This window comes from Haliotis rufescens, unplaced genomic scaffold (assembly GCF_023055435.1).
Source record: "Haliotis rufescens isolate VD_foot unplaced genomic scaffold, xgHalRufe1.0.p SCAF_8, whole genome shotgun sequence".
In the NCBI taxonomy this organism is placed as follows: Eukaryota; Metazoa; Mollusca; class Gastropoda; order Lepetellida; family Haliotidae; genus Haliotis; species Haliotis rufescens.
The window spans coordinates 51,726,657-51,753,627 of NW_025964372.1; the positions used below are offsets into that span (position 1 = coordinate 51,726,657).

At 42.0% G+C, this 26,971-nt stretch overlaps 1 protein-coding gene across 5 annotated transcripts in view; it reads left to right on the plus strand.

The window, feature by feature from the left end:
• Nucleotides 1-19,565, plus strand: part of LOC124145620 (golgin subfamily A member 1-like) — a 36,853-nt gene extending 17,288 nt beyond the window's left edge. For 4 of the 5 annotated variants that reach the window (XM_046515459.2, XM_046515463.2, XM_046515460.2 and 1 more), the window contains 10 exons: nt 2,962-3,057; nt 4,547-4,642; nt 5,351-5,503; nt 6,709-6,804; nt 6,983-7,072; nt 7,804-7,906; nt 13,235-13,416; nt 13,767-13,877; nt 16,203-16,559; nt 19,000-19,565. In XM_046515459.2, coding sequence (XP_046371415.2) covers nt 2,962-3,057; nt 4,547-4,642; nt 5,351-5,503; nt 6,709-6,804; nt 6,983-7,072; nt 7,804-7,906; nt 13,235-13,416; nt 13,767-13,877; nt 16,203-16,559; nt 19,000-19,158 — 1,443 coding nt within the window. In that variant the 3' untranslated portion in view covers nt 19,159-19,565. The remainder of the gene's footprint in view (nt 1-2,961; nt 3,058-4,546; nt 4,643-5,350; nt 5,504-6,708; nt 6,805-6,982; nt 7,073-7,803; nt 7,907-13,234; nt 13,417-13,766; nt 13,878-16,202; nt 16,560-18,999) is intronic. The other variant, XM_046515464.2, reaches the window with a different exon arrangement.
• The last annotated feature ends 7,406 nt before the right edge of the window (nt 19,566-26,971 follow it).

The window sequence follows — 26,971 nt, forward strand, 5'->3', positions numbered from 1 at the left end:
GTTTCCTTGCACAATATCGAGGTGGTCTGCATCATTGCCATGTTTGACACCAGGTGGTGGGATGGTCTGTCATGACTGTTTGACACCAGGTGATAGCAGCAAAACACCAGGTGGTGAGTTGGCTCTATCATGGCCATGTTTGACACCAGGTGGTTGGATGGTCTGGCATGGCTGTAGTTGACACCAGGTGGTCTGATTGTGTAACGGCTATGTTGAACACCAGGCGGTGAGTTGGCTCTATCATGGCCATGTTTGACACCAGGTGGTGGGATGGTCTGTTATGGCTGTATTTGACACCAGGTGGTCTGATTGTATAATGGCTATGTTGAACACCAGGTGGTGAGTTGGCTCTGTCATGGCCATGTTTGACACCAGGTGGTGGGATGGTCTGTTATGGCTGTATTTGACACCAGGTGGTCTGATTGTATAATGGCTATGTTGAACACCAGGTGGTGAGTTGGCTCTGTCATGGCCATGTTTGACACCAGGTGGTGGGATGGTCTGTTATGGCTGTATTTGACACCAGGTGGTCTGATTGTATAATAGCTATATTGAACACCTGGTGGTGAGTTGGCTCTATCATTGCCATTATTGACACCAGGTGGTGGGATGGCCTGTTATGGCTGTATTTGACACCAGGTGGTCTGATTGTGTAACGGCTATGTTAAACACCTGGTGGTGAGTTGGCTCTATCATGGCCATGTTTGACACCAGGTGGTTAGATGTCCAAGGTTATTGGACATGCCAGGGGTTTATCTGGACCTTCTTGGAGGCCGATATTTGACACAAGTGTCACTTACATTCCCAAATTAGAATTAAGCAAGTCATGCTACTAAAGTTCCAGCTTGTATTTTGGCTTTGTAGAGGGGATTTGTATTTCACTGTCAACAGGACCAGTATAGGGGAAGATGCTTCAGTAGTTTAACATTATTGCATTGAATCCAATGTTAAAATTCAATGTTAAAATACCTGCAGTCCAGGATAATGAGAACTTGTAAAAAATCCAAATTTTTAATAAAATGACAATTTTCCCGATTTGCCTGCCAAGGGGACTCAGTTTGAAATCCTGATCTACTACCTAAGATACAGCTACAGCTCCCTGCAAATGTGTGTTGTCTGTTTGTTTGTTGTTTAACACTGAACTCTGGACCAAACAATCCAGTGATTGACATCATGAGCATCGATCTACACAATGGGATACCATGACATGCATCAACCAAGTAAGCGAGTCTGACCACCTGTTCCTATTAGTCGCCCCTTATGGCAAGCATTGTCACCGGTTACGGCAAGTATGGTTTGCTGAAGACTTATTCTACCCCGGATCTTCACTGGAGCTGCAAGTGTGTAAACTGTAGAGCTCATTGACTGTCATGTAAGAACATTGTGGTATCGCCTGCCTGCACTATGCTGCATTAGAGATTGGGAGGACTAGTGGTCAAAGCTGCCTACATTCATGGCGCAGAGTTGTGTCCCTTAGCTGTGCCAGAATCGGATGATCATGGGTTTGAATCCAGATCTGCTGAGATTATGAGCCTTGGTTTGTCAGCTTCGAACCTTTGCCTGAGGGGGTCACCAGTGTGATAAATGTCAAAGAGTAAGCTCACACACCAGGATAGGTATGAAGAACAGTTCAAAGCAACTTTTAGCCCAATTCAGTCACTCATTTTGGGCTTTTCTCCCACATTAAGTTGATGCAATGTATAATAACTCAAATACTTCCAAAAGCCGTTAAACCAAACTCCATCCTTGTGGTACAACTGCAATGTTAACATTAAACTACAGTGTTAGAACTATAGCTTAATGTTGGTTTAAACCCTCACTTGTGAGGGTATGTCAAGTGAGGGTATGTTTCTGCTGTCGACTTCCGGTATGAGACTGTGAACTGTGTTATGTCCTGCTCTGTTATCTGCTGTCACACCACACTCCACAAGCTGACCACATGCTCACTGATTGCTGTAAACATCTGCTGTTCAACATTAACAGGAATCAGTCAGCAAATTATCGCTGTTTATTGAGCCCTCTCTTTTGTCTTGAAAGACAACAAAATACATATTTTACGTAAATATGATAGAAAGGATCGTTGAATACTCAACAGAAATATATATTTTTGATTTACCATATGCAGTTTTGGGTAAAAAACAGTTGCTCCCAGTCTTGGCTTTTAGCATCATTGCTGTATATTTTAGTGTTTTTGCATGGTCCAAACAAAATTTTATGAGACTCAGGCTTAGGACTAGTAGTTACAGATGCAGACAGTTGATGGACATTTTATGCCCTTGATATAATGGATCAGTGTTAGTATTCCCACCTGGCTACATCCATATTCCTGGTGTCCCCCGCCGTGATACTGCTGGAATATTGCTAAAAGCGGCGTAAAACCAAACTCACTCACTCACTCCATATAATTCTGTATTGTAATCAAGAACTTTACAAGAATCAGTGAACAATTCTTGGGCCTTTATAAAGTTGCTGTCACTTGACGTAAGGAGAAGTGTCACTGTACAGTTTGGGTCTGGACAAGCTGAGCATTAAATGAGCATTAAATGTCGATCATGTTCTGGGAGTAGTTAGGCTTTCAAATTGAAATGAAAACATCAATAATAAAACAGTATTAATTTTGTCAAATCCCGTGAGTGTGGTCACTTTGTGTGTAGTGTTTTCTTTCCCAATTACCCTGTTTGATCTTTGTCCACTGTTTCCACAAACTTGTATATAATGCAGGAATAATTAACATGATACAAAACATTAAATTATATTATGTCACGTTTTGAATCATGTTGAGAAATACAAATTCCAAGATTGCAGCCTGTTTGGTTCCTGGCAGTTCCTGTCACTGAGCAAGGTGTCTGTGAGGAAAGTAGTCCCAGTCACAAGATTCCACATTTATACAAGTTTGTGGTGATTAGTGTCAAACACAGCCTCTTGTATCTGGAAACTGTGCACGACTGACGTTCATTTCAGATTTCTCACCTCAACGTTAAAATAGTTGAGGATAATGAGGAGATGGCCAATCTACAACATGACTGTGAAAACATGCAAGAAAACTTTCATAAACAGGTTTGTCCCCAAACCTAATGTGTTTGGAAACAATGTTTGGTTAGATTTGTAGCATGGAGGTTTGTATATGTTGTAGATCCTGTAGTGTCATGTGCTGGTATGAATGGCCAACACCTCCCAGAGGTGCCTGATATCGTACCATTACTCATAGACCCTGCTCATGTTATTGATGATGTGTGCACTGGCAATGTCATATGGTATTTCAGATGTGTTTGCTGCCTGGTGTGGTTCCTGGTCTCACTGAGAACTTTGCCACTGTTCCCAGAACCATAAACACTGTTACATTGTTACAATGTAGGAATATCTGAGCTGATAACAGTAAAACTCCCCTTCAAGCTATTGCCTCTGTTACATTGTTACAATGTAGGAATACCTGGCCTATTAACGGTAAAACTCCCCTTCAAGCATTGCCTCTGTTACATTGTTACAATGTAGGAATATCTGAGCTGATAACAGTAAAACTCCCCTTCAAGCATTGCCTCTGTTACATTGTTACAATGTAGGAATATCTGAGCTGATAATATTAAAACTCCCTCACAAGCATTGCCTCTGTAACATTGTTACAATATGGGAATATCACTGCTGATAACAGCAAAACTCCAGTCTGTGAAATACATGCAGGTGTTCCCTGTCTGTGAGATGTATGCTGGTGCCCCCTGTCTGTGAGATGCATGCAGGTGCTCCCTGTCTGTGAGATGTATGCAGGTGCTCCCTGTCTGTGAGATGTATGCAGGTGCCCCCTGTCTGTGAGATGCATGCAGGTGTTGTCATGTGGTGCCCCCTGTCTGTGAGATGCTTGCAGGTGCACCCTGTCTGTGAGATGCTTGCAGGTGCCCCCTGTCTGTGAGATGCATGCAGGTGCCCCCTGTCTGTGAGATGCATGCAGGTGCACCCTGTCTGTGAGATGCATGCAGGTGCCCCCTGTCTGTGAGATGTATGCAGGTGCCCCCTGTCTGTGAGATGCATGCAGGTGCTCCCTGTCTGTGAGATGTATGCAGGTGCTCCCTGTCTGTGAGATGTATGCAGGTGCCCCCCTCTCTGTGAGATGTATGCAGGTGTTGTCATGTGGTGCCCCCTGTCTGTGAGATGCTTGCAGGTGCACCCTGTCTGTGAGATGCTTGCAGGTGCCCCCTGTCTGTGAGATGCATGCAGGTGCCCCCTGTCTGTGAGATGCATGCAGGTGCACCCTGTCTGTGAGATGCATGCAGGTGCACCCTGTCTGTGAGATGTATGCAGGTGCCCCCTGTCTGTGAGATGCATGCAGGTGCCCCTGTCTGTGAGATGCATGCATGTGATGTCATGTGGTGCCCCCTGTCTGTGAGATGCATGCAGGTGCCCCTGTCTGTGAGATGCATGCAGGTGCCCCCGGTCTGTGAGATGCATGCAGGTGCCCCTGTGTGTGAGATGCATGCAGGTACCCCCGTCTGTGAGATGCATGCAGATGCATACAAACCCTGAAGTCATACCCTCCATCTGTCCCTGCCTTCAGATAGAGGAGCTGCAACACAGTGTGGAGGATGCAGAGAAGCGGGCCTTTGAGAGCTGGGAGCTGGCCAGTCAGAAGGACAGGCAGTACGAGAAGCAGGTGGGCCTGGTACTCTGTATTTCTATCTACTGACAGTGTTCTACTTTGTTCTCCTGACACTGTGCCTAATACTGTATTCTGTCTACTGACTCTACTGTATTTCATTGTTCTTCTAACACTACAGTCTACTGATGCTGTGCCTGCTGACAGTGTCTACTGTCTACTGACACTGTATTTCTTTGTTTCTCTTTTCTATACTCTACTGACATTGCCTTCACTCTTCTCACACTGTTCACCGTCTACTCACACTGTCTACTCGTTGTTAAGCCCCGGTATGTAATACGGGGACATATAGTTATCAGCTTGTCTGTCCGTCCATAATAAAAAAAATTGTCATATCTCTAAAACTAGTACCGGTAGGTATTCTTTCATGAACTCTGCACACACAAAGACTAGGTTGTCAACTGGTGCCTTTTGCTATTTAGGGATTTATTAAATTTTATTTTTTCTGTTTTCATGCCAACACGTTTGACTTTGACTCTGACATAGCAAAATAAGATCCGAATCCCAATTCCATGTTATTGTTTTGATAGCTCAATAACTACTCTTGCATATGGATTAATAGAAATTTTCTAATCAAGTTGGACTTACTATAACAGTCAGATGATTTGTTCTTTCGAATCTGTGGGGGACAGATTTGTCATCTTCTACTGACTCTTGTTTGCTAACCCTGGGTACAGTCTAACAATTTCTACTCGCTGTCTCCAGAAGCATGAGCTTGAGGTGGAGCTCCAGAAGGCAAGGCTGAATGCAATTGACAGCGAGTCCGGACTCCGGGCCAAGATCACCGCCCTGGAGACCCAGCTGATGGAGATGGAGACAGCCAGAGACCATATGAAGAATGAAGCTGACCAGAAAATAGTTAGTTCAAAGACATCGGGGTCATGATAGGATGCAGAGAGTTACACTGAACTAAGCCAAAGTTTATCTTATCCTGAAGGAGTGCGAAACTAACTGTTGTTAACTGTCATATGTTGTTTAGCACCGTGGCTGTACTTTCTTATATGTTTTTTTGTAAGGATGCTGAGATGAGTCAGGTGACACATTTGATGAGTGACGTGTGGTGATGAGTGACATGTGGGGATGAGTGACGTGTGGTGATGAGTGACATATGGTGATGAGTGACATGTGATGATGAGTGACATGTGGTGATGAGTGACATGTGGGGATGAGTGACGTGTGGTGATGAGTGACATGTGGGGATGAGTGACGTGTGGTGATGAGTGACATATGGTGATGAGTGACATGTGATGATGAGTGACATGTGGTGATGAGTGACATGTGGCGATGAGTGACGTGTGGTGATGAGTGACACATGGTGATGAGTGACATGTGGTGATGAGTGACATGTGGTGATAAGTGACGTGTGGTGATGAGTGACATCTGGTGATGAGTGACATGTGGTGATAAACGACGTGTGGTGATGAGTGACATTTGGTGATGAGTGACATATGGTGATGAGTGACGTGTGGTGATGAGTGACACGTGATGATGACTGACGTGTGGTGATGAGTGACATGTGATGAGTGACATGTGGTGATGAGTGACATATGGTGATGAGTGACGTGTGGTGATGAGTGACACGTGATGATGACTGACGTGTGGTGATGAGTGACATGTGATGAGTGACATCTGGTGATGAGTGACATGTGGTGATAAACGACGTGTTGTGATGAGTGACATTTGGTGATGAGTGACATATGGTGATGAGTGACGTGTGGTGATGAGTGACACGTGATGATGACTGACGTGTGGTGATGAGTGACATGTGATGAGTGACATGTGGTGATGATTGACATATGGTGATGGGTGACACATGATGAGTGACATATGGTGATGAGTGACGTGTGGTGATGAGTGACACGTGATGATGACTGACGTGTGGTGATGAGTGACATGTGATGAGTGACATGTGGTGATGAGTGACGTGTGGTGATGAGTGACGTGTTGTGATGAATGACGTGGTGATGAGTGACGTGTGGTGATGAGAGACATTTGGTGATGAGTGACGTGTGGTGATGAGTGACATTTGGTGATGAATGACATATGGTCTGTCTGTGTGTCAGGCTCAGCTGGAGGCGAGGGAGCAGGAGGTTCTGGAGGAACACATGAAGCTGGAGAAGCAGCTGAAGACACTGGAGGTGGACCACAGCAGGATACAGGTGAGGAGGTTTGGATATCAACATCCAATCCAACAGCTCAGTTTAACAAAATAAACTGAAGACAAATGATAGATTACATCAAGTGAAATATTTTAGATGTCCAAATATTGACAAGGACTAATTCCTTGTCTGTCATTGGGTGGGAAATAGGAGTAACACATTGACATTCTGCTTCCAGACGGAGTACGCCGACAAGATGGAGGAGAGTTCAAGGCTGCAGACATCCATGGAGGACAAACGTCAGAGTGAGACCACGCTCCTGGAGAAGGTGGGTGTTGACTCAACGTCATGAGTTCTTTAACCATGTTATATCCCTAAACATGAGTCAGTGATTGTGGATTTATGCCTCTATAAGCAATACTCCAGCCAGGGAGGGCACAAGTAACAGTCATCACATATTGTACCCATGTGTGACGAGCCAGTGTTCCCGTTTACCGGTAATTTACTGGTAAATTACGGCTTGGACTGGTAATTCTTGTGACTCCCAGTCCCTGTGGACTGGCAAATAAGGTACCCAGGTATCTTGTAAATCTTTGTTGTTGAACAAAACATCGTTGATAGTCAAAAATTTATACTTTTCGAACAAAGTCAGCTTTTCTGTTATCATCAGGGTTTCCCGTTATCTATTTTTAGTGCAAGGAAACAATATTTGGCTTTGTGTCTGGGTTAAGTATTTATTTGTAGTGACCCAGTCGTGAATCAAAGTGAAATGTTAAGGAAAAAGGGAGAAAACAGCGATTGAACTTTGTGTGAATAATATGTAAATCTAAATAAGTTACTTCAGAAGGGACTTCACTGAATTTGTCATCCATGAAAGTACATTGCTTTGAAATTGAAGTTGAAAGAATTAAAACCAGGGAAATTTCATACAATTTTGTATTTGTTCAAAGTTAGGACTGACAAATATTGGGTGGGACTGGTAATGTTTAGACTTAGCAGGAATGCATAGGTCACCACACACTGTCCTGGCAAAGCTTGAGTGATGTCTTCTGTGAGCAGGTGTCTGGTCTGGAGGTGGAGGTGCAGTCAGTGACGGAAACACTGGAGAACCTGAAGAGGAACCTCAAGTCAGGGCAGGCAGAACTGAAGGAGAGTAATAAGGGTAGGTGATACCATCCCTCATGGATGTCTCTCATGGATGTCTCTCATAGATATATCATGGATATATCATGGATATCTCTCATGGATATCTCTCATGAATATCTCTCATGGATATCTCTCATGGATATCTCTCATGAATATCTCTCATGTATATCTCATGAATATCGCTCATGGATATCAGACATGCATATCTCTCATGTATATCTCATGGATATCTCTCATGGATATCTCTCATGTATATCTCATGGATATCTCTCATGCATATATCTAATAGATATCTCTAGAGACCTTAATCTATCAAGACTATATATCATGGATATCTATTATAATAATATGATCCCTACAAACATATAGAGTAAGTCAACCACTAAATTGACTTTACATACATATAGAGAAGGTCTCCCACTAAGATGACTTTACATACATATAGAGTAGATCTCCCACTAAGATGACTTTACATACATAGAGTAGATCACCCACTAAGATGACTTTACATACATATAGAGAAGGTCTCCACTAAGATGACTTTACACATATAGAGTAGATCTCCCACTAAGATGACTTTACATACATATAGAGAAGGTCTCCACTAAGATGACTTTACACATATAGAGTAGATCTCCCACTAAGATGACTTTACATACATATAGAGTAGATCACCCACTAAGATGACTTTACATACATATAGAGAAGGTCTCCACTAAGATGACTTTACACATATAGAGTAGATCTCCCACTAAGATGACTTTACATACATATAGAGTAGATCACCCACTAAGATGACTTTACATACATATAGAGAAGGTCTCCACTAAGATGACTTTACATACATATAGAGTAGATCTCCCACTAAGATGACTTTACATACATATAGAGAAGGTCTCCACTAAGATGACTTTACATACATATGGAGAAGGTCTCCACTAAGATGACTTTACATACATATAGAGTAGATCTCCCACTAAGATGACTTTACATACATATAGAGAAGGTCTCCACTAAGATGACTTTACATACATATAGAGAAGGTCTCCACTAAGATGACTTTACATACATATAGAGAAGGTCTCCACTAAGATGACTTTACATACATATAGAGTAGATCTCCCACTAAGATGACTTTACATACATATAGAGAAGGTCTCCACTAAGATGACTTTACATACATATGGAGAAGGTCTCCACTAAGATGACTTTACACATATAGAGTAGATCTCCCACTAAGATGACTTTACATACATATAAAGAAGGTCTCCACTAAGATGACTTTACATATATATAGAGAAGGTATCCCACTAAGATGACTTTACATACATATAGAGAAGGTCTCCACTAAGATGACTTTACATACATATGGAGAAGGTCTCCACTAAGATGACTTTACACATATAGAGTAGATCTTCCACTAAGATGACTTTACATACATATAGAGAGAAGGTCTCCACTAAGATGACTTTACATACATATAGAGAATGTCTCCCACTAAGATGACTTTACATACATATAGAGAAGGTCTCCACTAAGATGACTTTACATACATATAGAGAAGGTCTCCAATAAGATGACTTTACACATATAGAGTAGATCTCCCACTAAGATGACTTTACATACATATAGAGAAGGTCTCCACTAAGATGACTTTACATACATATAGAGAAGGTCTCCCACTAAGATGACTTTACATACATATAGAGAAGGTCTCCACTAAGATGACTTTACATACATATAGAGAAGGTCTCCAATAAGATGACTTTACACATATAGAGTAGATCTCCCACTAAGATGACTTTACATACATATAGAGAAGGTCTCCACTAAGATGACTTTACATACATATAGAGTAGATCGACCACTAGGATGACTTTCCATACATATAGAGAAGGTCTCCACTAAGATGACTTTACATACATATGGAGAAGGTCTCCACTAAGATGACTTTACATACATATAGAGAAGGTCTCCACTAAGATGACTTTACATACATATAGAGAAGGTCTCCACTAAGATGACTTTACACATATAGAGTAGATCTCCCACTAAGATGACTTTACATACATATAGAGTAGATCAACCACTAAATTGACTTTACATACATATAGAGTAGATCGACCACTAGGATGACTTTACATACATATAGAGAAGGTCTCCACTAAGATGACTTTACATACATATAGAGTAGATCGACCACTAGGATGACTTTCCATACATATAGAGTAGATCGACCACTAGGATGACTTTCCATACATATAGAGTAGATCGACCACTAGGATGACTTTACATACATATAGAGTAGATCGACCACTAGGATGACTTTCCATACATATAGAGTAGATCGACCACTAGGATGACTTTACATACATATAGAGTAGATCGACCACTAGGATGACTTTACATACATATAGAGTAGATCGACCACTAGGATGACTTTCCATACATATAGAGTAGATCGACCACTAGGATGACTTTACATACATATAGAGTAGATCGACCACTAGGATGACTTTACATACATATAGAGTAGATCGACCACTAGGATGACTTTCCATACATATAGAGTAGATCGACCACTAGGATGACTTTACATACATATAGAGTAGATCGACCACTAGGATGACTTTCCATACATATAGAGTAGATCGACCACTAGGATGACTTTACATACATATAGAGTAGATCGACCACTAGGATGACTTTACATACATATAGAGTAGATCAACCACTAGGATGACTTTACATACATATAGAGAAGGTCTCCACTAAGATGACTTTACATACATATAGAGTAGATCGACCACTAGGATGACTTTCCATACATATAGAGTAGATCGACCACTAGGATGACTTTCCATACATATAGAGTAGATCGACCACTAGGATGACTTTACATACATATAGAGTAGATCGACCACTAGGATGACTTTCCATACATATAGAGTAGATCGACCACTAGGATGACTTTACATACATATAGAGTAGATCGACCACTAGGATGACTTTACATACATATAGAGTAGATCGACCACTAGGATGACTTTCCATACATATAGAGTAGATCGACCACTAGGATGACTTTACATACATATAGAGTAGATCGACCACTAGGATGACTTTACATACATATAGAGTAGATCGACCACTAGGATGACTTTCCATACATATAGAGTAGATCGACCACTAGGATGACTTTACATACATATAGAGTAGATCGACCACTAGGATGACTTTACATACATATAGAGTAGATCGACCACTAGGATGACTTTCCATACATATAGAGTAGATCGACCACTAGGATGACTTTACATACATATAGAGTAGATCGACCACTAGGATGACTTTACATACATATAGAGTAGATCGACCACTAGGATGACTTTACATACATATAGAGTAGATCGACCACTAGGATGACTTTACATACATATAGAGTAGATCGACCACTAGGATGACTTTACATACATATAGAGTAGATCGACCACTAGGATGACTTTCCATACATATAGAGAAGGTCTCCACTAAGATGACTTTACACATATAGAGTAGATCTCCCACTAAGATGACTTCACATACATGTAGAGTAGATCGACCACTAGGATGACTTTACATACATATAGAGTAGATCGACCACTAGGATGACTTTACATACATATAGAGTAGATCGACCACTAGGATGACTTTACATACATATAGAGTAGATCGACCACTAGGATGACTTTCCATACATATAGAGTAGATCGACCACTAGGATGACTTTACATACATATAGAGTAGATCGACCACTAGGATGACTTTACATACATATAGAGTAGATCGACCACTAGGATGACTTTCCATACATATAGAGTAGATCGACCACTAGGATGACTTTACATACATATAGAGTAGATCGACCACTAGGATGACTTTACATACATATAGAGTAGATCGACCACTAGGATGACTTTCCATACATATAGAGTAGATCGACCACTAGGATGACTTTACATACATATAGAGTAGATCGACCACTAGGATGACTTTACATACATATAGAGTAGATCGACCACTAGGATGACTTTCCATACATATAGAGAAGGTCTCCACTAAGATGACTTTACACATATAGAGTAGATCTCCCACTAAGATGACTTCACATACATGTAGAGTAGATCGACCACTAGGATGACTTTACATACATATAGAGTAGATCGACCACTAGGATGACTTTACATACATATAGAGTAGATCGACCACTAGGATGACTTTACATACATATAGAGTAGATCGACCACTAGGATGACTTTCCATACATATAGAGTAGATCGACCACTAGGATGACTTTACATACATATAGAGTAGATCGACCACTAGGATGACTTTACATACATATAGAGTAGATCGACCACTAGGATGACTTTCCATACATATAGAGTAGATCGACCACTAGGATGACTTTACATACATATAGAGTAGATCGACCACTAGGATGACTTTACATACATATAGAGTAGATCGACCACTAGGATGACTTTCCATACATATAGAGTAGATCGACCACTAGGATGACTTTACATACATATAGAGTAGATCGACCACTAGGATGACTTTACATACATATAGAGTAGATCGACCACTAGGATGACTTTCCATACATATAGAGTAGATCGACCACTAGGATGACTTTACATACATATAGAGTAGATCGACCACTAGGATGACTTTCCATACATATAGAGTAGATCGACCACTAGGATGACTTTCCATACATATAGAGTAGATCGACCACTAGGATGACTTTACATACATATAGAGTAGATCGACCACTAGGATGACTTTACATACATATAGAGTAGATCGACCACTAGGATGACTTTCCATACATATAGAGTAGATCGACCACTAGGATGACTTTACATACATATAGAGTAGATCGACCACTAGGATGACTTTACATACATATAGAGTAGATCGACCACTAGGATGACTTTCCATACATATAGAGAAGGTCTCCACTAAGATGACTTTACATACATATAGAGAAGGTCTCCACTAAGATGACTTTACACATATAGAGTAGATCTCCCACTAAGATGACTTCACATACATGTAGAGTAGATCGACCACTAGGATGACTTTCCATACATATAGAGTAGATCGACCACTAGGATGACTTTACATACATATAGAGTAGATCAACCACTAAATTGACTTCACATACATGTAGAGTAGATCTACCACTAGGATGACTTTCCATGTACCTGATAGTGGGAGGTGAGCTGCAGAGCGTCGGAGGTATTCATCCTTATAGACTTAGTGAAGTAAACTTCATCAGGTTTTGATCAACTTTCAGAGAAGGATGAGCTGTTGGTGCGCAACGCAGAACTATCACAACAGCTAGAAAGCAGGAGACAGCAGGCAGCTGAGAAGGAGCTCCACCTGGTGGCAGAAATCCGAGAGAAAGGGGAGACAATCACATCCTTGCAGCAGACTGTCAGTCAGCTTGAGGAGAAAGTAGCACAGTATCACAAACAGGTGTGTGTGTTCACTGTTTTGAAGGGGTATATGGATGTAGCATAGTTATTTTCCAGGCACTGAATGATGACTGTTGAGAAAATTATCCTATTTCCTCTTCTTTGGGTGGAATTAGTGTTTGGGCAGAAAAAGTGCAGATATTTGCTGTTGTTTCTGATCAGTACAAAAATACAGGTATTGCTTGTTACCTGTAAATGTTGACAAGTTTTACAGGGGCAAGAGTGTCCACTTACCATTATCAGAGGCCTAGTTGTGCCCATTCAAGCCTCAGGAGGATAGTATATTGTAGTTTGAGGACATTTGGAGGAAATTATTGTTCCCCATGTTGTATGTTTCTTTTCATTTTTCAGTGTACAGATTATGAGACAAAGAAGTCTGAAGACCAGGTCACCACGGCAACAGTGGGCGGGCTACAGACGGAGATTACCGATCTGCAGAATCAGCTCACAGACAAGAACAGGGTTAGTTGTGTGTCTTCTCTGTGTCGTTTCAAAAACAAATATACCTATGACAAATATGTATATTTTAGTTCGAATGTTTATGTAGATGTACACGGGGAGGCCAGTCATGTAAGTCACTGAAATTTTGTGTGCTGAGTTACGTCCCATGGGCACACCAGGAACCTATTACCTTGGGTTCTGGGTTAGCACCATACTCAACTCACTTACTTGCTTACTTCCTCTTCTGTTTTTTGCACCTTAAAGGCATTATTCCCTCTAAGGCTTTATTACAACACAGAGCCCGGGCTTGCACTACTTCAGTACTTGTGACCGTGTCACTCACCCCTCAAGTACCCATGGACTTGAATAGTGAGAATCTACTACATGCCCTGATTCAAGGCCATGTCTCACCTCCCCTCTGCCCTGATTCAAGGCCCTCTCTCACCTCACCTCTGCCCTAATTCAAGGCCATGTCTCACCTCACCTCTGCCCCGATTCAAGGCCCTCTCTCACCTCACCTCTGCCCTGATTCAAGGCCCTGTCTCACCTCACCTCTGCCCCGATTCAAGGCCCTCTCTCACCTCACCTCTGCCCTGATTCAAGGCCCAGTCTCACCTCACCTCTGCCCTGATTCAAGGCCCTGTCTCACCTCACCTCTGCCCTGATTCAAGACCCTGTCTCACCTCACCTCTGCCCTGATTCAAGGCCCAGTCTCACCTCACCTCTGCCCTGATTCAAGGCCCTGTCTCACCATCCCCTCTGCCCTGATTCAAGGCCCTGTCTCACCTCACCTCTGACCTGATTCAAGGCCCTGTCTCACCGTTACCTCTGCCCTGATTCAAGGCCCTGTCTCACCTCACCTCTGCCCTGATTCAAGGCCCTGTCTCACCATCCCCTCTGCCCTGATTCAAGGCCAAGTCTCACCTCATCCCTGCCCTGATTCAAGGCCCTGTCTCACCTCACCTCTGCCCTGATTCAAGGCCCTGTCTCACCTCACCTCTGCTCTGATTCAAGGCCCTGTCTCACAGTCCCCTCTGCCCTGATTCAAGGCCCTGTCTCACCTCACCTCTGCCCTGATTCAAGGCCCTGTCTCACCTCACCTCTGCCCTGATGCAAGGCCCAGTCTCACCATCCCCTTTGCCCTGATTCAAGGCCCTGTCTCACCGTCCCCTCTGCCCTGATTCAAGGCCCTGTCTCACCTCACCTCTGCCCTGATTCAAGGCCCTGTCTCACCTCACCTCTGCCCTGATTCAAGGCCCTGTCTCACCTCACCTCTGCCCTGATGCAAGGCCCAGTCTCACCTCACCTCTGCCCTGATTCAAGGCCCTGTCTCACATCCCCTCTGCCCTGATTCAAGGCCCAGTCTCACCATCCCCTCTGCCCTGATTCAAGGCCCTGTCTCACCATCCCATCTTTCCTGGTTCAAGGCCCTGTCTCACCTCCCATCTGCCCTGGTCATTTAAGATCCCAAAGATTCGGGGTAGAATAGGTCTTAAACAACCCATGCTTGCCATAAAAGGCAACTATGCTTGTTGTAAAAGGCGACAAACGGGATCGGGTGGTCAGGCTCGCACTTGGTTGATGCATGTCATCGTATCCCAATTGCGTGGATCAATGCTCATGATGTCAATCACTGAATTGTCTGGTCCAGAATAGATTATTTACAGACCGCCATCATATAGCTGGAATATTGCTGAGTACAGTGTTAAACAACAACCAACTAACCAACCATTTAAGATTCCACAATTCACTGTGATGATTTTGTTTGTTTGTTTTTTTGGTGTTTTTTTTAATATCACAATTATTTTATGGCTCGAAAACTTCCTTATTGATCATCATTCTATCTCTGTACACAGATTTTCAAGCTGTAGTTATTTCACTTTTTTATATTTCGATTTTAATTCAGTTGACATATATATGTGACATAGGTACATGAGGTATACAAGTGTAGCAGTTTATAGGATCTTCAGCAACCCATGCTTGCCCTAAGAGGCGACTGTGCTTGTCATAAGAGGCGGCTAACGGGATCGGATGGTCAGGCTCACTGACTTGGTTGATGCAAGTCTCATCATATCCCAATAGCATGGATCAATGCTCATGACATCAATCACTGGATTGTCTGGTCCAGACTTGATTATTTACAGACCGCCGTCATACAGCTGGAATATTGCTGCGTTAAACAACAAACAACACTCACTCACTCACTCACTCACTCACTCACTCACTCACTCACTCACTCACTCACTCACTCACTCACTCACTCACTCACTCACTCACTCACTCACTCACTCACTCACTCACTCACTCACTCACTCACTCACTCACTCACTCACTCACTCACTGCAGGCCCTGAAGAAGCAGGAACAGACTCTAAAGGACCTGAGGATCACCCTGCAGCGGGAACTCAAGGTCCAGGCTCTCCCGAACGACGACTCCTCCGAGCTGGTCGACTCGCACTCACCCCTGCCAAATAGAAAGTTTGACTCTAACAGACGCTTCCAAGCAGACATGTTGTTAGCTGGCTTGGGGTCAGGGTCAAGGGGTCAGAGTCACGTGCAGATGGCGGCGTCAGGGATTCTCAATGAGGATGATGCCAAGCTCCGGAGCGGGACAGTGGGGATCCGGCAGGAGCTGGACAAAGATGTCAACTTTCAGTATCTCAAACACGTCATCCTGAAGTTCATGCTGAGTCGGGAGTCTGAGGTTAGTAGCTATATACAGCAGTGACGTGGGTTCCACCAGAAATACTCAAATCTCATGGGCATTGTTTCCCATCACGGTAATATGCCTCTGATTGAAATAGCTTCACTTTAGGAAGTTTTACAGAGGACTACAGTTTAGCTTACTATATCATTTAGTGAGGGGAGGTCGTGTTAGTGACAGCAGATGTTTTTACTCACTGCTCCAAGACATACACATTATTTCAGGACATCCAGAATATTGGGTCAACAATTTTTTTTAATTTGTGAAACCTCAGGTAAAATTATTCTTTTCCAGTATTTTCTGGAACATATTATTTCACTCTTTCACTCCCCTGATTTCCTGTTTTCTTCACTCACTCCACTGATTTCCTGTTTCCCTCACTCACTTCACCGATTTCCTGTTCCACTCACTCACTTCTTCGATTTCCTGTTCCACTCACTCACTCCATCGGTGTCTTCTGTTTCACTCACTAACTCCAATGATGTCCCATTTCACTCCACCGATTTCCTGTTTCCCTCACTCACTCCACTGATTTCCTGTTTTTACTCACTCACTCCACCGATGTCCTCTGTTTCACTCACTTCATTGATGTCCTCTGTTTCACTCACTTCACCAAGGTCCTGTTTCACTCACTCCACTGATGTCCTCTGTTTCACTCACTCCACCCATGTCCCATTTCACTCACTCACTCCACCGATGTCCCCTGTTTCACTCACTCACTCCACCGATTTCCTGTTTCTCTCACTTCACCGATGTCCTCTGTTTCACTCACTCCCCTGAGGTCCTCTGTTTCACTCTCACTCCACCAATGTCCCCCTGTTTCACTCACTCCACCGATTTCCTGTTTCCCTTACTCACTCCACTCATGTCCTCTGTTTCACTCACTTAATTGATGTCCTGTTTCACTCACTTCACCAATGTCCTGTTTCACTCACTCCACCGATGTCCTCTGTTTCACTCACTCCACTGATGTCCCGTTTCACTCACTCGTCCCACCAATGTCCTGTTTCCCTCATTCACTCCACCGATTTCCTGTTTTCCTCTTACAATCCACCGATTTCCTGTTTCCCTCTTACACTCCACCGATTTCCTGTTTCCCTCACACACTCCACCGATTTCCTGTTTCCCTCTTACACTTCACCGATTTCCGGTTTCCCTCTTACACTTCACCGATTTCCTGTTTCCCTCTTACACTCCACCCATTTCCTGTTTCCCTCACACACTCCACCGATTTCCTGTTTCCCTCTTACACTCCACTGATTTCCTGTTTCCCTCTTACACTCCACCCATTTCCTGTTTCCCTCACACACTCCACCGATTTCCTGTTTCCCTCTTACACTTCACCGATTTCCTGTTTCACTCACTCCACTGATTTCCTGTTTCCCTCACACACTCCACCCATTTCCTGTTTCCCTCTTACACTCCACCCATTTCCTGTTTCCCTCACACACTCCACCGATTTCCTGTTTCCCTCTTACACTTCACCGATTTCCTGTTTCACTCACTCCACTGATTTCCTGTTTCCCTCACACACTCCACCCATTTCCTGTTTCCCTCTTACACTCCACCGATTTCCTGTTTCCCTCTTACACTCCACAGATTTCCTGTTTCCCTCTTACACTCCACTGATTTCCTGTTTCCCTCTTACACTCCACCGATTTCCTGTTTCCCTCTTACACTTCACCTATTTCCTGTTTCCCTCTTACACTCCACTGATTTCCTGTTTCCCTCTTACACTCCACCGATTTCCTGTTTCCCTCTTACACTCAACTGATTTCCTGTTTCACTCACTCACTCCACTGATGTCCCCTTTCACTCACTCCACTTATGTCCCGTTTCACTCACTTCACGGATCTCCCCTGTTTCACTCACTCCACCAATGTCCTGTTTCACTCACTGACACAACCGATGTCCTCTGTTTCACTCATTCCACCAATGTCTTCTGTTTCACTCCTACACTAAAGATCTGGGGTAGAATAGGTCTTCAGCAACCCATGCTTGCTGTAAAGGCGACTACGCTTGTTGTAAAAGACGACTAAAGTGATCGGGTGGTTAGGCTCGCTGACTTGGTTGATGCATGTCATCGTATCCCAATTGCGTGGATCAATGCTCAAGATGTCAATCACTGGATTGTCTGGTCCAGACTCGATTATTTACAGACCACCATCATATAGATGGAATATTGCTGAGTGCGGTGTTAAATACACAAGCAAACAAACTAACAAAACTCACTCCCTTCACCAATGTCCTCTGTTTTACTCACTCACTGCACTGATGTCCTCCGATTCACTCACTCATCCCACCAATGTCCTCTGTTTCACTCACTCCCTGATGTCCTCCGTTTCACTCACTCATCCCACCAATGTCCTCTGTTTCACTCACTAACTCCACTTATGTCCTCTGTTTCACTCACTCATCCCACCAATGTCCTCTGTTTCAGGCAATGAAGCTGGTGAAGGCTATCGCCATGTTGTTACACTTCAGTCGCGATGAGCAGGAACTCATCAAACAAACTCTCGAATACAAAATGTCATGGTTTGGGTCCAGGCCGTCTCTAGGCAAAGGTCAAACATCCAAGGTCATCCCTCCATCATACTGACATTTGTCAGCCTCGGTCATCTTGATTTGAACTCGCCGTCATCCTACCTAGTGACTTTGATGGGAGAAGTGGTTGTGTCATTGGGGAGAATTCATGTTCAGACATTGTTTGAAAGTATGACCGACATGATATAAATGATATTGAAGTATGACTGTCATGATATGAGTGATATTGAAGTATGACTGTCATGATATGAATGATATTGAAGTATGACCAACATGATATGAATGATATTAAAGTATGACTGGCGTGATATGAATGATATTAAAGTATGACCGGCGTGATATGAATGATATGAGAGTATGACTGATGTGACCATGACTGTGAGTCATGTCACATTATTGTTATCTACATGTGTTGGGGGATGAATGTGTAATTATATACTGTGATAAACATTATTTATTCCAGCGTTACAATTCTATAATCCATGTCTCTGCTTACTGGTGTAGGAATATTCAAATTGAGGCCAACCGTAATGTTAGTTGCATGTATTTCCTGGCCCATGTTCAGTGACTGCAAATGCATCCTCTAGACAGTTGTCTCCCTTTGTGAATAGACCAGGGCCTAGATTTTCGAAACGATCTTAGCTAAGATAAATCTTAACAACTTACGTCCAAAGATAAGATATCTTAAGGTTAAGATAAGATAGATTTTCGAAACTATCATAAACCTGTCGCAGATCGTTCAGTTACGATACCTATCGTAACTCTGACAGAGAACTCATTTGCGTTAGAGACAATAACAACAACATACATAAGTGACAGGAAATTTATGATCACATTGTCAGGTCACATTGTTTAACATGCACATATTTAAGTGAAATTCTGTACAATCCTACATGTAGACGTTTTGTTCTTATGATAAATGATGCTATGACTACCCGAACACAAATAGCATTCGTGTGCCATGCAATAGCATTTTTCAAAACCAATAAATGTTATAATCAATAAGTGTAGTGTTACCACACTTTAGCTACTAGAATTGAAATAATGTGCGAAAACATACTTCACTATTTTCCCTTTAAATGGTCCTCTCATGAGCCCTCAGAACTGTATGATATATACAAAGTCAAGGACGAAAGTAAGGGACGTTATTCTAAATGACAATGATGAGACCTTTGATCGAACTGCATATGCGTTCAGCATTTAACATGCGTGTTCAAGTCTGATGTTAAGTGATGTGTTTATGTCAAAAGTCAGTGTAAACACCAACATTATACGTGGAAACACTCAAAACAAACATTTTCAGGAAGCAGCGCACCCACAGACAAGTAATTTTTAAATTAAGTAGAGCTAATAAACTGATTTGTCTGATTTCATTTAAATCTGGCTGAGGAGCGAAATACTTTGAAATGTGTCAAATCTATTCCAGAACGTAGTTCAATGATGTTTGGCTTGTCTGACAGAATTGCTGAGGATCATTTACTAATATTTATCCGTTGACCCTATACGTTACAACAATTTTATTGTCTGAATGGTCGCATGTATATCTATATATTTTTTAAACATAAAACGGGATGATGTAGATTTAAATATTAAAATGACCAAGATATTTTTAAACCGGTTTATTGAATGCAAAGATTATTGTGTTGAACATGTGTATTTTATATTGATAAACTTTATTTCTACGAACATATATGGGAAAGTGAATTTTGGACAATGTGCAAACTATGCTACATTTTGACGAGAACCAGAACGAGCATGGTAACCCGTTTCTTATTTGATTTGTCGATACGAAAATCTGTGCTGAACTTTTGCTGTCAGAATTTCAGTAAATTGTTATATTTATGGAATACATCTATATGCCATTAATCACCTGTTTTTAAAGAATGCAATTGTTCAACAGACAGTTTTTAATCACTTTGTATCAAATATTTGTCTTTCAATAGGATATAGATAACATAGGTATTGAATTTAAAACGAAACAAATTACAATTACTTTTGCAAGAAAAATATTAAATATTGTATACAAATATTTGATCACATGTCAATAAATTCTACACTGTATAGTTCAAATTCAGTTATTAAAACCACCCGTCCCACACGATTTTAGATGTAAAAACTTATGCGAAACCTTTATGGTTTTTTTTACATATGTAGATTGATATAATTTTATAAAATGCTATATAAAATAAAGACTAAAGCATTGACACAAATGCGATCCAGAAAATAGAAAACAGCGGAACTCTGCGCTTTATGAAAACTGTAACATTGAGCAAGGTGTCCCAGGCGAATACAAAGGGAAACCACTCTCAACTAGAGTTTGAACTAAGATTAGCTCCCCCTGAGTTATCAATAAGGTCACGGTCATTACTGAAGCCTGCCGACACCTTCCGTTTTTATCCTTCCCAAATTATCGAAAAGGTATGTTGTTTCACACTTCTACAGCATGGACTCGGATAGAAATAAATTGTAAGCTATCGACTCCACAGTTATGTGGATCGCTGTTGCGATTAATAACATTTTTGACGTGAAATCCTTGATGCGTTCTTCGTGTTTTTGAAGTGTCAGTTTGAATCACACAGTTTTACAAAATGAAATGTCAATGTTTGAACGTAAAGCAGACTAATTGTTTGGGAAAATATCTATGGAAAAGTATGCCGCCATCTTGGATGAAGATAAAATAAACTTACGACAGGTATTAGGCTATCTTAGATTTACGACAATCTTAAGATATCTTAGGGCTACGATAGTTTCGAAATTAGGCTACGATAGCCTACGATTTCCTTACGATAACTTTACGATAATTTTAGGGCTACGATCATTTCGAAAATCTAGGCCCAGATACCAAATGTCACTGTCCATACACAGTTATCTCCCTTCCCCAGTTTTCTAAGGAGTGTGTCAAAGCTGCTGTTTCCATTATTATTTGTTGTGTTTTCTTGCTATTATTGTTTTGACCACGAGGAGTTGGATTCACTCCTGAACTGAAACCATGACATGCTCTTTCGTCACTTTCGTAAATCATGGATATAAGTTGAAGCTTCTCAAAGGAAACTAATCCATTGATGACAGTGATGACCCTCACTACCAGTCTGTTCAAGTTGTCTTGTTATCGTCTGCTATATTCGCCACAGCTTCTGTGTGGAGTTGGAATACTGAGTACAGTGTTAGGAGGAAGTCACATGTTCCCTCGGGGGGGCACAGGTGGCCCCATCGTCTAAGGCGCCAAAATTCGCTGTGCAGAGTTGCGTCCCTTGGACACTCCAAAAACCTATGATTGTGGGTTCCGATCCCGGTTCGCCCGATTATGTTTCTAGGTATGTCAGCACCATACCTGTGCTCATGGGTTTCACCGAAGTGGATTGTTTGTTTGTTGTTTAACGCCGCTCTCAGCAATATTCTAGCTATGTCGGCAGTCTGTAAATAATCGAGTCTGGACCAGACAATCCAGTGATCGACATCATGAGCATCGATCCACGCAATTGGGATCGATGACATGCATCAACCAGGTCAGTGAGCCTGACCACCCGATCCCGTTAGTCGCCTCCTACGACAAGCATAGTCGCTTTTTATGGCAAGCATGGGTTGCTGAAGACCTATTCTACTCCGGATCTTCACGGGTCTCACCGAAGTGGTAAACATCTAAGACCTACATCACTTCGGGCTTTCCTCCGACATCAAGCTGACACGCTGTGATATAACTGGAATACTGTTAAAAGCGGCGTTAAACCCAACTCACTCACTCATTTACATGTTCCCCCCAAGACAGATAATGGGCCTCTAATAGAAACCGGCTCCAGATATGTTTTTTTAAGGGTTGAGTCTGATCCCCGTGTAGAAGGCACATAATGAATAATAGTAGAGAAGTAATACAGACTGAGTCTTGAATAAACGGTAGGTTATCATAGAAACAATACCTGAGTCTAGTCGAGAACATATGTTGTATACATGGGAGTATAATATATCCGAGGGGCAGTCAAAGATTTCTCCAACTGACCTCTGGCAAACATAGTTGAGTAAATACTCACAGGGTTAGAAACTGACAGTTTTTGTCCACTAGTCCTTATAATGATAACATATAGCAAAACCCTTAAAATGGGCCAATTTCTACTAGTCCTTATGATACCTTTACTATTGGGCAGTTTGGTAAGGACTACAGGACTAGTGCCAATATCTAACGCTGACTCACTAGAGTTGACTCCGACAAAGGGACTGGCTCCACACGTTGCCCACTACCTGATGCCTGGACACAAACACTCTCTAAAGGATAGGATTAAGCAGTGTCTGGTGTATAGCTAACTCTACAGTGTGCTCACTCTCTCAGTAGGTTGCTGGGTGTGGCTAGGGCTGCTGATGCTCTTGACTACTTGAACAGCGTGTTGGTGCACATGCTTGTGTTGGTTGTGAGGAGTCCGGTGTTTTGGGGGATGATCTGAGGGAATAACGTCACATCACACACGTCAGTGCCCTGCTGTGCTCCAAGTCTTATTTAGTTTTCTCTCAAGCGACTTAAAAAATGTAAAAAATTGGAAATTGATCTCTCATTCGTTAGATAGCTGCAGCGAATATTCACAACTTTCTCTCATTACGACCGAATCCCCGTCAATTACCCCCCTGCCACCATTGTGGGTTCGTACTGCAGGCTTCCTGGTGTAAGTGTTGTGTTGTGTTGTGGTAGATGTCGTGTAGTTGTAGAGGTTGTGTTGGTGTAGTTTAGGCTGTTGGGCTGTGTGTAATATAGTCATGTACATGTTCAGCATTTATTTTCCCTCACATATTGAGCAGATATTTATCACAAGGTTCTCACAATTTAATTCCCCCAACACCCTTGTGAGGTACATCAACACATGTTAGTAGAAAAAACACTCTCTGGAGGATTATTGACAGAGGTAGACAGTTTACTGTGCTAAATGGGTTATCCAGAAATATTGAAATGGGAACCTAAATGTACAAACAACAAAACCTGTTGCCTTCACAGTCCAGATGGTCATCTTGACCGGTACGGATCTTGTGGAGTCCGGCAATGGACGTGGGTAATCAGTAGCCTGGGATGGGTAACTTGGGTACCCGGGTCGGGTGGATACTGAGTAGGACCCGGGTACCCACAGGACTACCAAGAACCTGTGGTTAGTTACGTGATATATTGTTTAATGGCATAATTTATCTAAAACTCTATGGTTACATTTTAAGTGAATAATTTTCGTGTTTCTTTCTGACTATGCATGCATTCATTCGGACTTGATATGTTTGAATAAAGATAAAACTTCAGTCAACTTCAGTGTATGCATGACCATATCATTCTATATGTGTATCTAATACATTTTGCCAGGGCTATGGTCAAACGATTCCCAATAGGACATTTGGACCTGTCTCTTGAGACCTACAGTGGGTACCCGAGTAGGGTCGGGTAATAGGGGTGTGGGTACCCAGGTAGTAAATTTGACTTCGTCCCAGCCTTAGTAATGAGCTGTCCATCAGTTAGACACCAACCGCTTGATATTCTGGGGGCAGTACTGGAAAAATAGATTTGGGCCTCAGGTTTACAGAACCACAACAAAATTGTTCTCTGGAAATAGTGGATGTCAAAAAATTATTTGTTTTAAGCAGTGACCGAAACTGATATCCAGTCTCTACAGACGTCCACAACCTGATCTGTAACACTGGAACTGAGGCCCAACTATTTGATATTCTGGGCGGCCTTGGAAAAAAACAGATATGTGTTTCAATGAAAACTATGAGCCTAAATAAAACAAATTAATTATCTTGTAGCAATGTACTTTTTTAGCTGACAGTTTCTTTTCTTTCCTACTATCTGAATCATAATTATATTTTTCAAGCTTTTTTCTGGACGCTTTATTTCCTCCTCTTCCCCCCTCCCCCAAATATCAAATGCTTGGCCCCCAGTGACAAGACACTTTCATTGAAGTAACTTACCATTCAACCATCTGACAGCAACGTTATATCTCCATTTGATATACTGGACATTTTATACGCTTCCAAAAAAATCATTGTCCATATAAGCAGGGTTTGTAGTATGTATGGAATAACGAGGCTCTCATAACGAGGGTTTTTCCTTGTTGTGCAGCACTATATGTGTAACCCAGGTGGGACAATGTCAGTGGCGGATCTAGAGGGGGTGATGTAGGGGAAGGGGAAGGGGGGGGGGGAAAGGTTGTTGGAGGTTGCCAACCCCTACTTGTTACATCTTATGATACTTTGTATGTGCATTGTCTGTCATGATAACGTAATGATTTGGTTGTTAAAGTAAGTTTGGGGTGGAACCCTCCCCCCTCCTCCCCACAACACATACACTGAAGTTACAATTGGCCCAAGTGGAACACACACACACCCACACTCCTTTTTTTATTTAAATCCTGGATCCGCTCCTGAACATAGTCCGTCAATGGTGCTGCACTGAAGAATCTTCTGCTGAAATGTTGTGACTCTTTGTACAGATACAGGCAGACACTTGTCATTTTGCTTACTGTGTAAGACAGTTTATCACTGAACTAGAAAACCACACTGTAGATCAAATCTCAATGTTGTGTTGTATGTTCTCTACTGGTCAAGAGTTGCTCTTCTCCACGTGACGGTCGCCGGTGTGTGACAAAGGAACTGGCTAGTTAGTGTTAGTGATGGCATGTGTCGTCTTGTATTCACTATTCGCACTGCAGTACTGAGTTTGCCCCATTTTGCATGAATGTGGCCATTTTCCATGTTGCCAGAACAGAAGGTAGTTCCTATAAACCAGTTAGAATTTAACTCGGCTGACTGGTTGGTTTAGCATGGTTACGCAACTGAATTATACATTTTGTTTGGTGCTTAGCGACCAACCATTTGATATATGGTCGGGGAGCGGGGGATTTTTGAAATGAGATATTTTTTCAGCTACAATTGCAAAACAAGATGTTCTTCTGTCCTTCCTTCCAAGGAAAATGTTTGGTGTTCGACCTATAACTTGAAAGATACTGTGTAGATTCTTTTAAAACTTGGTGAACACTCTCTATACCACTAGGAGAGGTGCAGTGTGAAGTCTGATTTCAATATTTGATTTTTTAGAAAAAATTACAGCTATTACTCACTTTTTCACTTAAACATTTGTGCGACCAATAACTTGAAAACTACTGCATGGATTCTGTTCAAATTAAGCGAAGAGTTTCCATAGTAATAGAAGAGGTGCATTGCACAGTTTGATTTTGATATGTGGATTTTCTGAGAAAAATGTGAACTTGAATTGTGCAACCTACAACATAAAAACTACTTCATGAATTCTTTTCCATTTGGGGGTACAGTTTCTAAACCAATAGGAAAGGTACAGTGCAAAGTTTGATTTCGATAAGTGGATTTTCTGAGAAAAGTTCTTTCTTTTTTTCATGTTTTGAACTTAGAACTTTTTAAATATGTTGTAGTCAAAGTCAGAGGTATAAGTGAGCCCTCTCACTTTTTGGCTTGTTTTAAATAACCCCAAATTTCAAACAATATGAGGCCAAATTATTTTTTTCAAGAATTTTCAGGTACATTTTTTTTTTTTTCAATAAATCCCAGTCCCCCCCTGCCCCCAACAGAGTATCAAATGGTCATCCCCTTAGTGGCTATAGGCAGTTAGATCATACCAGCCTGAGTTGTTAGGAGGCCAACCTTTTGAAATCCTTTCTTAATAAATCTTCTGAAAATCGGTAGTCTAGTGGTTAAAGTGTTCACTTGTAACACTGAAGACCCAGGTTTGATTCCCCACTTGGGTTCAATGTGTGAAGCCCATCAATTAATGGTGTCGCGCACCGTGATATTACTGGAATACTGCTAAAATTGGCATAAAAATCATACTGGCTTTAAAGCAGCAGGAAGGAGGAGTCTGACTGGCAAGAGTAAAC